We start from the raw sequence: 14,025 nt of genomic DNA on the forward strand, positions 1-14,025 counted from the left end.
TAAGGCCCAATTAAAAAAAATGTTATTCAGTAAAGCATTTCACTGCCAAAACCTCATCAATTTGCTGAAAACTATCTTCAGATGGAGCAAGTAGACAAAGAATCTGGATGAACTTCCTTTGTTGGCAACTAAGTTAATCCAACACAATCTAGAATAGCATTTCAATCACCATACTTCACCATTAAAAATGTTTGCAACGAATCGTTCTGTGTATTGGTAGAAATTTAGCACATGCATTAGATACAGAGGATTTAAATGTAACTACTAGAGCTTAAGGATGTGCTAAATCTAAATAAAAAATCATCAGGTTTCTTACCAACACATCTGGTTCCATCTTCACTCGAATGATACCCCCGGCTGCATATTAAGAGATGCCTCTGACAAACATAAGACCCAACAGTATTCATGCAGTTGAACCCAGCCTTACATGGCTCAGGAAGTGATGCACATTCATTAATGTCTGTGAGAAAGAACATACATTAATGTATCAGTATCAACTATTAAATTAATTGGAGATCCATCTTCTAGCTGTTGTTCCTTTCCTGTTCATTTAGGTTTGATTTACTAAGCAATAAATTCTTGGCTGATGGGAATCTCTTAAACCATCCATTTAGAATTATCACATTATGTAAATCTAATCTTTAATTTAATTTTAATTGTATCTTTTAAAAGGGAAATGAATTTTAGAAGGGGAAAATTACTGGAACGTTAAAAACCATTAAAAGTAATCAAATATGGGAAATGTATTGTTCAAGTTAAACTTACCAACACAGTTTCCCTCTGGATCTTGTAGAAATCCATCCATGCACCGTTGCTTTGATTCACAATAGAATGATCCTTTTGTATTTTGACATACAAAGTTTATCTTGCAGCTGTGAGTTCCTCTTTCACATTCATCAATGTCTTAAAAATAAAATTAAAATACCAATTAACTTCATAGAATTTTAATAATTCGACTCTAGTAACCAAGATTCTACTCTGTTTCTCCATGCATGTAAGTAAGCGTAACAAAAATAATCAGGTGTGCTTTTAGAGGGTGATTCTACAATGAGATGCCACAAGAATGAATATCACTACCATTAAATATGAGGCAATGTATAGCATTACTATTTTATTAACTAATCTAGTTCTCTGGGAACAAATTACTTTGTTTTATAAATTAGTAAAGGTGAGCCAAATCATATGCACCCAATGCTGTGCTGAATAATCATCTTTCTCCATGCCAAGCAAGCTATTTTGAGGGTGTTTTAAGGATGTTTAAGGAAAGGAAATACTATGAATTCCGATTTCTAGCAAAATCCATGAATGCATGAATCCACAGACAGAGGCATTCTGCTATTAAGTGCAAGAATCATAATATTATGCTCCTTCTGTGAAGCTCTGGAATCTCGATCCCAAAATAAAAGGGTGAAACATCTACAGGGAATGAAGAGTTGTCTAGTCCTAATGCAATACACATGCAAAAGCACAGAAATAAAAGCAAGTAATCAGCTGTTGCTTATTATAGCAATGCTTCAATTTTAGCCTTACAGCTCATTATTGAGGGCCACTTGGACACTTGTGTAAATTGTAATGTGTAGATTTGAAATCAGTTGCTATATTAAATGGGTTGCTAGATAGTTCAAAAATCATATGTGGAAAAACAGTTAATGTACCACACTTTGCAAAGCACTTCCCAAGAAATCGGAACTTTGATTATTAATATCACTCTGGCTACCAAGGGCATGTCCTACCATTAGGCAGAGTGACGTGGCCACCACAGCTAACGAATTATGGGTGTCATAAAAAGGCAGCAATTATTCACTATTATTCACTATTATTCTACAGTACTTTATTGCTGGAGATGGGAAATGGGAGCACTTCTTACACCCTCTCCTCTCTTATATTCATTCTGCCTGTACCACTTTTGTCCAAGTTACGATCCTGTTTACCACCTCAGCCCCTTATTTCCACCTCATTCTTTCATTCTCTCTCATCTTTCTCTCTCCACTCTGAATTCTGTTTGATAGCTCCACAAGAGAAGGAAAGGACCAATAAATCTGGTATTTTACCAGGTGTCTAGATGCTAGGTGAGCCTGGAGCCAAAAAGTGGACATTTCTGAAAGTGTCGATGAAGAAAGCCATATCAAAACTGGCATTTGGAGTCGGTGGAACGGTTTTAGTAAGAAGGCTGTTTGGGGAGATAAAAGGTAAAGGAAGTTTTCTTGAAAGAGCAAGAAGTAGGAGTTGCTCAAAGTCAAAGGCTGATATAAACATTAGTTGGTAGTTCTAGGCCAGGTAGATTAATAGCATTGTGGAGTGCCTGATATAAATCCGGCGTGATGAGATATGTCAGATAGTTTACGTTCATGTCAAATGTCTCATCTGTCTTTCTAGAGAACAGACCTGGATCATCAAAAGACAAGATCTTCAGCCTTAGTATGATTACCCTGAGTTAAGGCTGAGTCATGGAGCCATGAGTGTCATTTTAAGATAGCGAAGCCCGTTAAAATGCACAATGAGCATTCTGCAGTGTGTCTCACTTAGTTATTGGCCATATGAAGAGATTGCCAGTTTCTATGAAGAATAATGAGTCACCTGCTTGTTCTCAGGCAAGAATTCTACCATGTTGGACCCTTTATCCAAAAGGAATAACCTGCTGGTTAACAATCAGTCTCTCTAATCAGAGCTTTCAGGCCAAAGAAATCTAGATGTCAACCTTCCTTGTCCAGTGGTATGGATAACGATTTCTTTAGCATGGAGAAATCAACAGTGGCAGAGTTTGGGGGTGGATGTTTCAAGAGATACCCACCAGCATCCTCCTAGACTCTCTAGAAAGTATCTGTTCAAACAGATACAGAGGATGATTTGTGCCAAGTTGTCTTAATGGTTTTTAGCAGAGATGGCACCATCAAGGCACTACTGGACAATTGTCCAGAGCACGGAGTACGAAAAAAAAAACCTACTTCATCTTTAGGAAAATCCTTGTACCAATCATGAATCCTCAGACAGTCGACAATGAAAACCAAATCAGCATGAGAAGAAAGTGGTCTGAAAGTGAAGGAGGATCTTGATTTCCAGTGACTAAATCTGGTGATGATTCTGGCGTTGATGTGGAAAGAGTGTACAGAAACCACAGAATGAAGCAGAATGTTGGAATTCACTGAGGCTCTCTCTCTACATGGAGATTGCACAGATTACTGCATGTGATGGTGCAGGTAGCACAGTGGCAACTGGAGTTGACAGAAGTACCTGAGTGATAAAAGATGGAAGGGACAGCTGACATTGAGCAAACCAGAATGTGAATTGGAGCACCTGGTAGTGCGATACAAATGTAAAAAACTGAAGAGAATGGGGCCCTCAACAGTACAATACTGTGCTTGAGATTGAAAGGCACTGTTTTGTAAAAAATCACATTGGTGTTGTAGGATGTAGTAATGTAATTGGCAGTGCTGAAATTGTTGCTGTAGTGTGCAGTGGGTGCTCCGTTGCTGCCAAAAAGCAAGGCATGGCAGAAGATGAATCTCTTGAGTCATGACAAGGAAAATGGTAAAAAGTCACAATATAGTGATAGCAAGGGAAATCTTTTTCTTGGGAACAATTAACAGATGTGAAAATGGAAAATATCTATATGATGGAAAGCTGCAGTTCTCCTGACAGTACCAAGACAGGAAGCAAGAATGGAACTAATATGCAAGATTCTAATACTCCCTCTTTTCTGAGGTGGGAGTATGCTTTCTGTAGTAACCCCTGAGAGAGCCATGCCCAAAGTGGGGCACCACTACAGGACTAAAAGAACTTGCTTATGCATGACTAGTTTAGCCCAGGGAATTCCTCTCATTTCTCACTCTCTCATACTGACTTGAATATTTGTATATGAAGAATATGTTGCTGTGTAGCTGGAATGAGAGGGAAAGACTCAGGTGCTACATTATCTGACTGTGAGTGCTGCTGGTCCCACCTCAGGTATGGCAGCAGCCACAAGGTCTCCTGGTAATAAGTCCATGGGCTCCAGGTTGTAGGGATACTCACTAACAGTATTTCTTCCTCTGAAAGGGCAGACACAAACAGGAATGTCCCCCCATAAGCTTCCTTGCGGGGTTGAGTTCCCTGCACTAACGTCCCAGGGGATATCTTTTCAATAATACCACAGGAGACCCTGAGGGTCCCAATCTTGAAAAACAAGATGGAGGAACGACTCTGAGCCCCAGTCAGATTCTTTTCAGCATTGGTTGGTAGAGCCAGAAAGAGGACCCACTCATTTGTTCCCCCTGAAACCTCCTCTGTCTCTTTTGCTGGTGCTTCTCCACTTTTTGATGAGAAAGTTACCTTTACAATGAAACAACACTTTTTAAAAAATGCCCTCAGAGCCATTGATGCGGAGAGGAAACAAAAGGTGTACCCCCCCCCCATAAAACACATTATTATAATGAAAAGATAGTAAAATATAAAAAGAAGAAGAACAGGCTCTCTCAGAAGCATACTACTATGAATTGCTATTGAGGACAATGGAACAGAACATAGGGATAATCTTCTAATACATTATTTGCAGACAGTAGAGCAGTAATACTGTCAATGCTCCCTCTTGTCTAGAAAGTTCTGAGCCATGGTTTATACATGTGCAGGCCCATACATGTGATACAGAGACCCCAACAAATAAAAAGCAGATATTCAACTCTTGTAGCTTTCCCAAGAATGAGAATTCCACAGATTTTTGTAGCATTCAATATTATCTGACTTTTCCTACGCTGAGGCTCTTGCTCTTACCTCATCTACCAAAATTAACAATTGTACAGACCTGGCTTGGCTTATGAGTTTCTGCAAGGCTCCCTTTAGTAATACAGAACTGCTTTGCAAACTCAAAAAGGGGAGGGGGAAGGCTATGAAAAACCTCTTTTAAAAAACTACAACTACAACTTTCAGAATTCCTAAGCAGCATAACCATTGGCTAAGGATTCTGGAGTGTTTTACATTTCTCAGCTCAGGGTGGTGGGGGAGAGAGAGATAACTTTTCCCAGTTCTAGGTGAAAAAAAGAGTGGGGGAAGTACTCGTCAATATTAGTGATTGGAATATTGGGAATAAAAGCATTAAATCATGTCTTCCTCTGTACAGTACACAGATCAGTAGGCCAACTTATGATTTTAAATCTCGGAGATGCAAAAATAGGATGATTCAATGGAGAGCCAACCATGGATACCAGCACAAAAAGACCTCAAGGTAAGCATCTATGTCTCCACCCAGGGATGGAAGGAGGCTCACAGTCATCTCAGACTTTTGGAACACCGTCAATATTGCTGTATTGTGATATTACTGTCTTTAGGATTATACAGTACACCAGCCATTCTCAACTTTTTTTTCGCCATTGACATAAACACAATAGGATTGTATAAGTTGCATAATGAACCTTATAAGGTGGTATGTGAAGCATTGTTTCCAGCCTCTGGCCCCTTTATATGTTCCAGGCCATCCTAGGGGACCACATGGCTGCCATTGAGAATGACTGCTATATAGCATCAGCTATACAAATAACAGAAATGCACATAAACATTTTATGCTTCTCAGTGGTAAACCAATTACTTACGTTGTTGTTTTTTTAAAAGCAAAACATACATTTTAGTTGGAGGGCTGATGCTCAGGATTCCTTATGAACTGAGAGGATGAGCTCAGCCTTTGAAAAGGAAGTCACTACCTATTAAAAAATATATAAAAAACTAAACATGTCAAGTTCTGTTCTTACCCACACATTCACCCTCCTTAAGTTCATAACCTGATTGGCAACTGAGCTGCTGAAGACATGTAAACGACCCAATTGTGTTAATGCAGTGCTCCCCTCTCTGGCACGTATGTGCATCTGTTACACATTCATTCATATCTGAAAGAGGAAACACATGTCAGCAGTGCATATCACACACCAAAGAGCTTGCCTCTTTCAAGTTCACTATGGCACTCCTCCTCCCCAAAATCCATAGTTTCGCCAAAGAGCTTTTACCATCCAAAAAGAAAGGTTTATGTGGTGTTATATTCAGAGCTTCCTGCCAAGGCAAGACAAGCTTAAAACACTTGCGGAGAGTTATGAGATGCAGTTCTTCTTTTGAGTTTGCATTGAACGATAACGTTCATTAAGGTCACAATGGAACACACTGATTGGACACAGAAGTTACAGAAGCATGGATGGCAAGCGTCGCAAATCATGCACAGAATGACTCTCCCTAGGATAGCAAATTATGTTCAGATTTTACATTTATTAAAACTTTTCTCTCTTTTTTTAAGGACTCAAGTCACTTGAGCACAACAGGGCACAAAGAATATTCACAACTGCAGTGACACCACTGCCTGGAGCAAGAGCCACACAGAAGGACAGAAAGTTGAAACAACTTTGACAGTTCTTAAGAATAGCGTGGGCTATGCAGCAGAAGGAGCAGCCAGAAATGGTGCTGGGAAGAAGACTAATGACTGAGAATCAGGCCTTGAAGTTTCTGATATTTAATGTGGAAGCTAAAGACTGCAACTTCCATTTCTCTAATTCTAAATATGAGCTTCACAAGCTCAATAAAATGGTGATAAAAGCCCTCTTCACATTTTGTGAGGTTTTACTACAATTCTCAGAATTTTACAGACAGCACAGCCACAAATACAAACATGTCTAATACAGATAATTCAAATCTTATGCCAGGCTTTCTACAACCAGCAGGAATATTCTCCTTGTAGAAAAACAACAACAAATGTATTAATCTTTCAGTTGCCACAATATTTTGTCCTTGGGTTTTTCACCTCTTTCTTTTTACTCTTTTCTCCTTTCATTTTCTTAACCTGCTGACACAACACAGCTCCTTCTTTGGAAAAACCAAAACATTTCACATTCTCCTTACTCTGAATGTCTAAGCAATTTGAGAATGCTGGTAAATTATTCAGAAAGGAACTGAAATGAAATCATCTCTACAGTAGCCAAACTGAATAGGTGAAGCTACTCCCAGCATGAAGAGGATATAGCTGTCGTAACTGCCTAATATATAGATGTTAAAGACAAAGAATCTCTCAGAAAGAAGGGGTGCTAGCCTTAATTTTTGTGTGAACAAGGTTGACTATGTCATGTGCATTAATTGTTTTTACTTTTTAAAAATTTTCGTACTGAAAAACTCTACACTTTCATTGATAACTCTGCCACATTCATTTTAGTAATAGTAGCAATCATCTATATCTTCCTTCAAATGTAGTATCCAGAACTGGACATAGTACTCGATAGAGCTGAACTCTAGATAGGGCTGGATATTAATGATCTTGGTGAAGATACAAAAACTCTCAAGTTTTTTTCATTCTAAATATGAAAAAATTAAGAAACTTTAGTAAGTTCATATAGAAAGGGAATAGAACTAAAAAAAATCACCCATTCCTAGTTCAGGAAAAATGCAACTATAAGAAGCAGTTTGTTCAGAAGAGTTAAAAAATGTAGATACCCTTAACCCAACATCTCTTGCCTAACATATGGACAATATCTGTTAAAAGTAACTTGAAATCCATTTATATATCCTAGACAAGCATAGTAGATCTCAAAGATAAATCAGGAATTTAAAAAAGAAAAACAGAGGACAAAGGCAGAAAAGCAGTGGAAATCCCATTGGGTACCAAGGAATAAACTACTCTGTCAGGCTGTATAATAATCAAAACCAGACAGGGAGGAAGAAAGTTTCAGTAATCCCATGAGCAAACAAACAAGAAAACAAAGAATCTTTCAAAGGAACAAAAATATTTTATGATCAGCGGGAATTCCTCTCAGCCGCTGTCAAACACAGCTCTGGCTGTAGACATCATGAGAAGGCATGGGCAGAAAAAGAAACTTCCTTGAAGGAACACCATATCATGTATTCAGGCCTAGATGGATTGCATCCTTGGATACAAAAGAGATACCAGAGCAGAAATGCTCTCAGGAAGGTTGTCTCTCATCTCTGGGTAATTTTCGAGAATGAGAAGGCTACAATCAATTAAAGAACAACAAAAACAACAAGAAACAAAGGAAGTGTGTATGAAGCCAAAATGCATTGAGGGGAGTTTTCTAGCCACACATCTTTTGTCATTGTGTTGGACACAGAATTATGACTGGAGGGAGTGGCTGCTGTCTCCAAATATCTTAAATATCTAAGACCTTAATTTGGGGGCATTTTTACCCATGTTGGAAAGGCAACACCAGTACATCTGGTCACATTTCTATAGTCTGTCAAATGAAATCAGAGGCATGGCTAGCAGCATTCATGAGCTCTTAATGACTGGATAGGGCTACAGAATCGGCATGCTGGGAATTGTCCTGCAAAAAAACAATATTTTCCCATCTCTGGCTAGAGCATCCCTAACAGAGAGCTGTCCAAGCACATTCTTGAAGATCTTCAGAGAAGACCTTGCAATCACACTACTTGATTGTCACGACTGTCAAACTGTCCTCAACACTTAGACAGTTCTCACAATGTGCAATCGAAATCTACCCCAAACTTAAGCCAAGCAGATTGAGCCCTGGTCCCTGGAGCACTAGAAAGTAAGGCTCCCTTTATACATTCTAAGACTGCTATCATGGCTCCCAGCTCAATATTTCCATCTTCAGACTAAACTTACCCAGATCCTTCTTTTTTGCATTTTAAGATCTTTCTGTAACACCCGCCCACTCAGATATCAACCTCTTTAAAACCCGATGTCCAGAAATGGATGCAGGACTCTAGATATGGCTGAACTAGTGCAGAATTTATGGTTGTATTAATGCAGCCTAAAATTGTGGCAGTCTGTTTTTTGCACCTGTATCACACTGATAAGTCAGCTTCTGATAAACTATATGGCCGTACTAAGTGGTTTTCAGTTTGTGATACAAGCAGAGAATCTCCCATCCTATACTTGAGAATGGATTTATTGATGAAAGGGTAACGGCAGAACCTTGCATTTATCTCTGCTGAATTTCGGTTTGTTAAGTTTTTGTCCTGTTTCCAGTTCTCTACAAAGCCATTTGAACTGATGATGTGTTAGCAATCTTTTCCAGTTTTGTGTCATTCACAAATCTAATACATATACCTGATCTCTTGCTCTCTGAGACAAATGTTGAAGGCTGCTGGGCCACAATAGTGCCCACATTTTGTAAACAAAGTATGAATGACATTGCCAATGGCATTGCTGAAATTGTTAAATTATGTTAAGAGCATTCCTTCATTCCACTAAACTATTGATTGAATTTTGTGTTTCTAAAAAGGAAAGAAATAAGGTTAGTAATGCAGTATTTATTCTTGACAAGCCCAAGCTGGCTCCTACTATTTGTTTGTTTGTTTGTTTGTTTATCTAAACTGTTTCTAATTCCAGTCCTCAGTAAAAATGGCTCATGGGGGGCTTACAGAGATAAGTTATAAGGCACTTCCTGTCCTCAGCCTTACAATGTAAAAGGCCCAGTGCAAAAGGGAAAGGAACTATCTCTTAATGAGAAAACTAATATAATGACAACAAGATGGTGATGGTTGCCGCTAGATGATAGCCTGATATCTCAGCAGATGCTGGTGACCCTGTTGCCTTTCTCTCTCAGTACAATCCGAATGATCACCTACTGTAAAACTAGAACTGTCAGAGAGGGAAAGCCCAGTTCTCGACTGACTCAGTACATTTTTATGAAGATGGTTACATATTAATTTCTTTTCACTCTGCTGCAGCATCTTCCTGATGTTGAAGCCTTAACAGCCTTGTTCCGTTGTTAAGCAATCACATGGAGCTTATCAGTGTTGAGGAGAATCCACTGTCCCTCTCCCCTTCCATTGTCACATGGAAACAAATACAGTGGGGTCTCGACTTACGAACGGCTCGACATACGAACGTTTCGACTTACGAACCGCTCTCATAGGAATATATGGACTCGACTTACGAACGTAGATTCGAGTTACGAACTCTTTCCCCCCCTTTTTTTAAAAGCTAAGTCATCTTAGGTTAAAAGGAAAAAAGAAAAAATATCCCCCTCTAGTGGCAGAAGGCGGAATAGCAGCTTCCCATTAGTTTCTATGGACGAAAAGAGCAGATACGGATTAAATGGTTTTCAATGCATTCCTATGGGAAATGCAGATTCGACTTAAGAACTTTTCGACCTGAGAACTGCCTTCCAATATGGATTAAGTTCGTAAGTCGAGACCCCACTGTACATGACAGTCTTAAGGGAGGTCTGGGTAGTCTCTCCACATGAGCTGAAATATTCTGGATACTATAGTCTACAAAAGTAACTTTTTCGTTCTCTAGCTCTCATTTGCCTGCAATGGAGGTGGAGGTGATCTGAATAACTTAAAAGATTTCTATGACTGTATGATCCTATGATTCTCAAGAAGCTCTCAGAAACTGCAGATGGAAGAAACCAGAACGTAAACTGTAAACAATCCCAAAGTGACCTTGAATATTTAATTAAAACAAGAATGATAAGGAAACATGAAAACGGAGAAGTCTCCAATTACTTTTCCCATCTGTAAGGTTTATAAATAGCTCTCTCTCTCTCCGTGGAATATATACAAGTCAAAGAAATTTCACAGGTTTGACTTGTATGGTGATTGATTTCTACTGAATGTGGAAGCCTAACTAGTGACAGGAAGTGCAGTATTAATACTCACCTGTCTGGAAACTGACTAGCTCTCACTCTGAAAAAATACTTTCCATATCTTCTAATTCGTTGGGTGAAAATAAGAAATTTGACAAATGCCAATAAAATGTTAATTAAAACCGGTGCCTATAAAAATAGGAATCTAAGGAACTGTTCACAGAAGGGTGGATTTCAACCCCAATCCTACGTATGTTTACTCACTAGATCTTACTTTTAAGTAAGCATGTCCCCAGAATATAAATAAATCTCTAACATCCTGGTAGTGAAACAGCTCCCTATGACATCACTACACCTATCATTGCAATATCTCTCAGTCTAACCCACCATTTTGCCTTGTTTTGCCTTTTTTTTGTCATCAAGTTGCAACAGCATTGATAAGCCTTCTGACATTAATTTGCTAGCCATCAGGTTCCCAAATATGTCTAGTGCAGGGCCACATTATTATGCTGAGATAAAGAGCAGAGATTTAAAATTCAATCTTTAAAAATTTTAAGATTGAGGAATCGCTTTTCTAAAACTGTTCCATTTTAGCATCACATTCCACGCACATCTAGATAACTTTAGAGAAAGGAATCACAATGACATCAGTCAAACTATTTCTGAGTATTTGCAAGGTTCCTATCTATGAATTGTTCTATCCTAGTAGTTTTCCTTCAATCCATAGCTTAAGATGGACTCATAGACAGCTTATCCATCACAATTGAATGCCTGTAGTCATCTCTTGCCAAGTGCTCAAATACATATCTACATACTGCTGGATAACTCAGTACAGTGGGGTCTTGACTTAAGAACGGCTTGAGTTAAGAACATTTTGACTTAAGAACCGCTCTCATAGGAAAATATTGACTTGACTTAAGTACTTAGATTTGAGTTAAGAACTGAAAAAAACCCACGTGGAAAGTGGGAAAGTGCAAAAAGTGAACTTTCAGTTAACTGTTGGCCAGTGAAAAGGGTGCCTGTCTGCTTCCTCACTCCTCCCAGTGTTTAGAGAGTGGACTGGGAGACAGTCTTCAGACTGCCTGGTACTGCCTGCACTGTATTTTCCCTGCCTTCCCTGAACCTTTCTTGACCTAAGAAAAAAAAGAAACAAAATATCCCCCTCTAGTGGTCGAAGGCAGAATAGCAGCTTCCCATTAGTTTCTATGGACGGAAAAGAGCAGATACGGATCAAATGGTTTTCAATGCATTCCTATGGGAAATGCAGATTTGACTTGAGAACTTTTTGACTTGAGAACCGCCTTCCAATACGGATTAAGTTCTCAAGTCAAGACCCCACTGTAGTTTAAGTATCTGGCTGTGGAGTTCAATTCTCCACTGTGCCTCCTTGGCAAACACTGAACATGATGATCCATAGGGTCTCTTCCAGCTCTGCAATTCTATGATAATGATGTGTGCACACCCACAGTTGTGAACAGATGATTTTATACAGTTCCTACTAATTTATAATCCTTAAAACCAGGGATGGGGAAGCTATGACCTTTCAGACATTGGCAGACCACTAATCTCATATCTTTTCTAGGGCTAATGAGGAAAGGACTCTATTACAACCTGGAGGACCATAGGTTCCTCAATTCTAATTTAATGGGCTCTTGGGCCTATAGTACAACTGTATAGCTAGTTTCCTACAATGCATGGGAAATGTGTAGTACATAAGGTGAAAAACAACAGGAAAAGATGGAATGGGAAAAATATGGCACTTTAAAGATTAACATTCTTTTCAGTGTGAGTTCCTGTGGATCAAAATCCACTTCTTCAGATACAAAAAGTGCAACTTTATGTCCTCTATATTTATATATACTATATCCTCTTGGCCACATGAGATTGCAGACAATAGAAAGGTGACAATGGTTTGTTAACACAGGAATGGCCTATCAAGCTCTTTATTACTTGACCTATCAACTTCTACCACAGTGATAAGTTGTGAGCCAAATGGATCCAGCTGTCACAGGAATGCCAATAGTTGTTTCTGAGACAGAGGTCACAGTCTGTCTAAGGAGCCAACTATTTTATATCCATAGGATGCTACAGACATCTGTTAGTATATAGTGCAGCAAGAAGTCTTGATCTCCATTCAGGTCCATAAAGATGCATTGGACCTTGTTTATGTAGCCAATGTTCTGGTGTAACCCTCTTGAGTCTTCCTTTGTAATTCTTTTTTGTTTCTGCAATAGACACTCTAAGCTCAGAGTGTCCTGCAATTGTTCTGAAACTGATTTTTCTGTATTGCTATTCCTGATTTTTGCCTACTCATTATTTTTCACAAACACTGTCCTTTTCTTGCTATATAGAAAGCAGAGGAGAACTAATGCAGAAGATGGCATTAATCACATTAGAGGATGAACAAGTAAATAAACCCATGATGGTTAGCTGATATTTTTTGAACCCTTGAAATAACACCAATGTAGATGAGGGGCCAACAAACAGATTTTAATCCACCAAAGCTCTGTCTGAAATGAATCTGTTAGCCTTTGAAGGACCACAATATTTTGTTTTTCTCTTCCCCCCTTTAATTTTGTAAATACACTAGAACAGGCTAAAATTAGACATGGGGACAAATAAAAAATGGCAATTCGTTTTGACCCGTTAATTGTCATGATTAACAGATCAATGAATATGAATATATGAATTCAATGAATCAATGACTCAATCTGTCGATTTATCTGCATTTTTAATGGCTATAACACTGACCCCCAATGATCTAGAGGCAGCATATTTGCAGGGAAGCTTACCCAGATGCTTTCCTACAAGTCCTGAAAGCTTGGCAAACATTGGATCATGGACCCCTGAGTCATATAGTCACAAAGAGGACCCTCCGATAAACCACACAGGTACTTGGAGACTACAGAATCACAACAGAGCTTCCTACGTCTTTCCCCAACATAACAGCCAACTTTGGTGAAGATTGGCTATCAGAGTTGTTCACCCACAAATTGGGTTCCCCCCCAGGAGAGTTTACCACACAGCACAGAAGCCCATTCTGCCCACTGGACACCAATCAACTGATCATAAGCTGATAGGCAGCCACCCACATACACAGCCAGCCACCCCAACAGCCTACCTCCACACCCCCTTCCTTTCCTACCTTAGCCCCCAGCCCACTCCCACCAACATCCCCTTACCTTAATCGCTGCTGCCAGGTCTCCATCAGGCCTTCACAGCCATTATGTGTAAAAATAGAGACTGGCTGCCCTTTGCAGCTTCAGCTTCATTTAGGGTAGGGAATCTGCAGCTGCCATCTTTGCAAAGGGCAGCCTGGATTCCCTTAAGGCAGGCTAAGGGAATCCAGGCTGCCCTTTGCAAAGATGGCAGCTGCAGATTCCCTACCCTAAATGAAGCTGCAGCCGCCATCTTTGGAAAGGGCAGCCACTTGCCATTTTTACATGCGTGGCTCTGAGGCCAGAATACCTCGACAGCAGCTATTAAGGTAAGAGGGTGTTGGAGGGGGTGG

The 14,025-nt window shown here is 39.4% G+C and overlaps 1 protein-coding gene and 1 long non-coding RNA gene across 2 annotated transcripts in view; one reads left to right on the forward strand and one right to left on the reverse strand.

Moving 5' to 3' along the window:
* FBLN2 (fibulin 2) overlaps positions 1–14,025 on the reverse strand; it is a 184,528-nt gene that overhangs the window by 18,851 nt on the left and 151,652 nt on the right. The window contains exons 10-12 of the mRNA XM_078385359.1: positions 5,718–5,852; positions 766–903; positions 317–460 (exon numbers count right to left, since the gene is read on the reverse strand). Of these exons, the coding sequence (XP_078241485.1) occupies positions 317–460; positions 766–903; positions 5,718–5,852 (417 nt within the window). The remainder of the gene's footprint in view (positions 1–316; positions 461–765; positions 904–5,717; positions 5,853–14,025) is intronic.
* LOC144586709 (uncharacterized) lies at positions 443–10,004 on the forward strand. Its single transcript, XR_013541704.1, has 2 exons — positions 443–5,197; positions 6,251–10,004. It is a non-coding gene; the product is annotated as an uncharacterized LOC144586709 (long non-coding RNA).

Source organism: Pogona vitticeps, chromosome 2, assembly GCF_051106095.1.
Source record: "Pogona vitticeps strain Pit_001003342236 chromosome 2, PviZW2.1, whole genome shotgun sequence".
Classification (NCBI taxonomy): domain Eukaryota; kingdom Metazoa; phylum Chordata; class Lepidosauria; order Squamata; family Agamidae; genus Pogona; species Pogona vitticeps.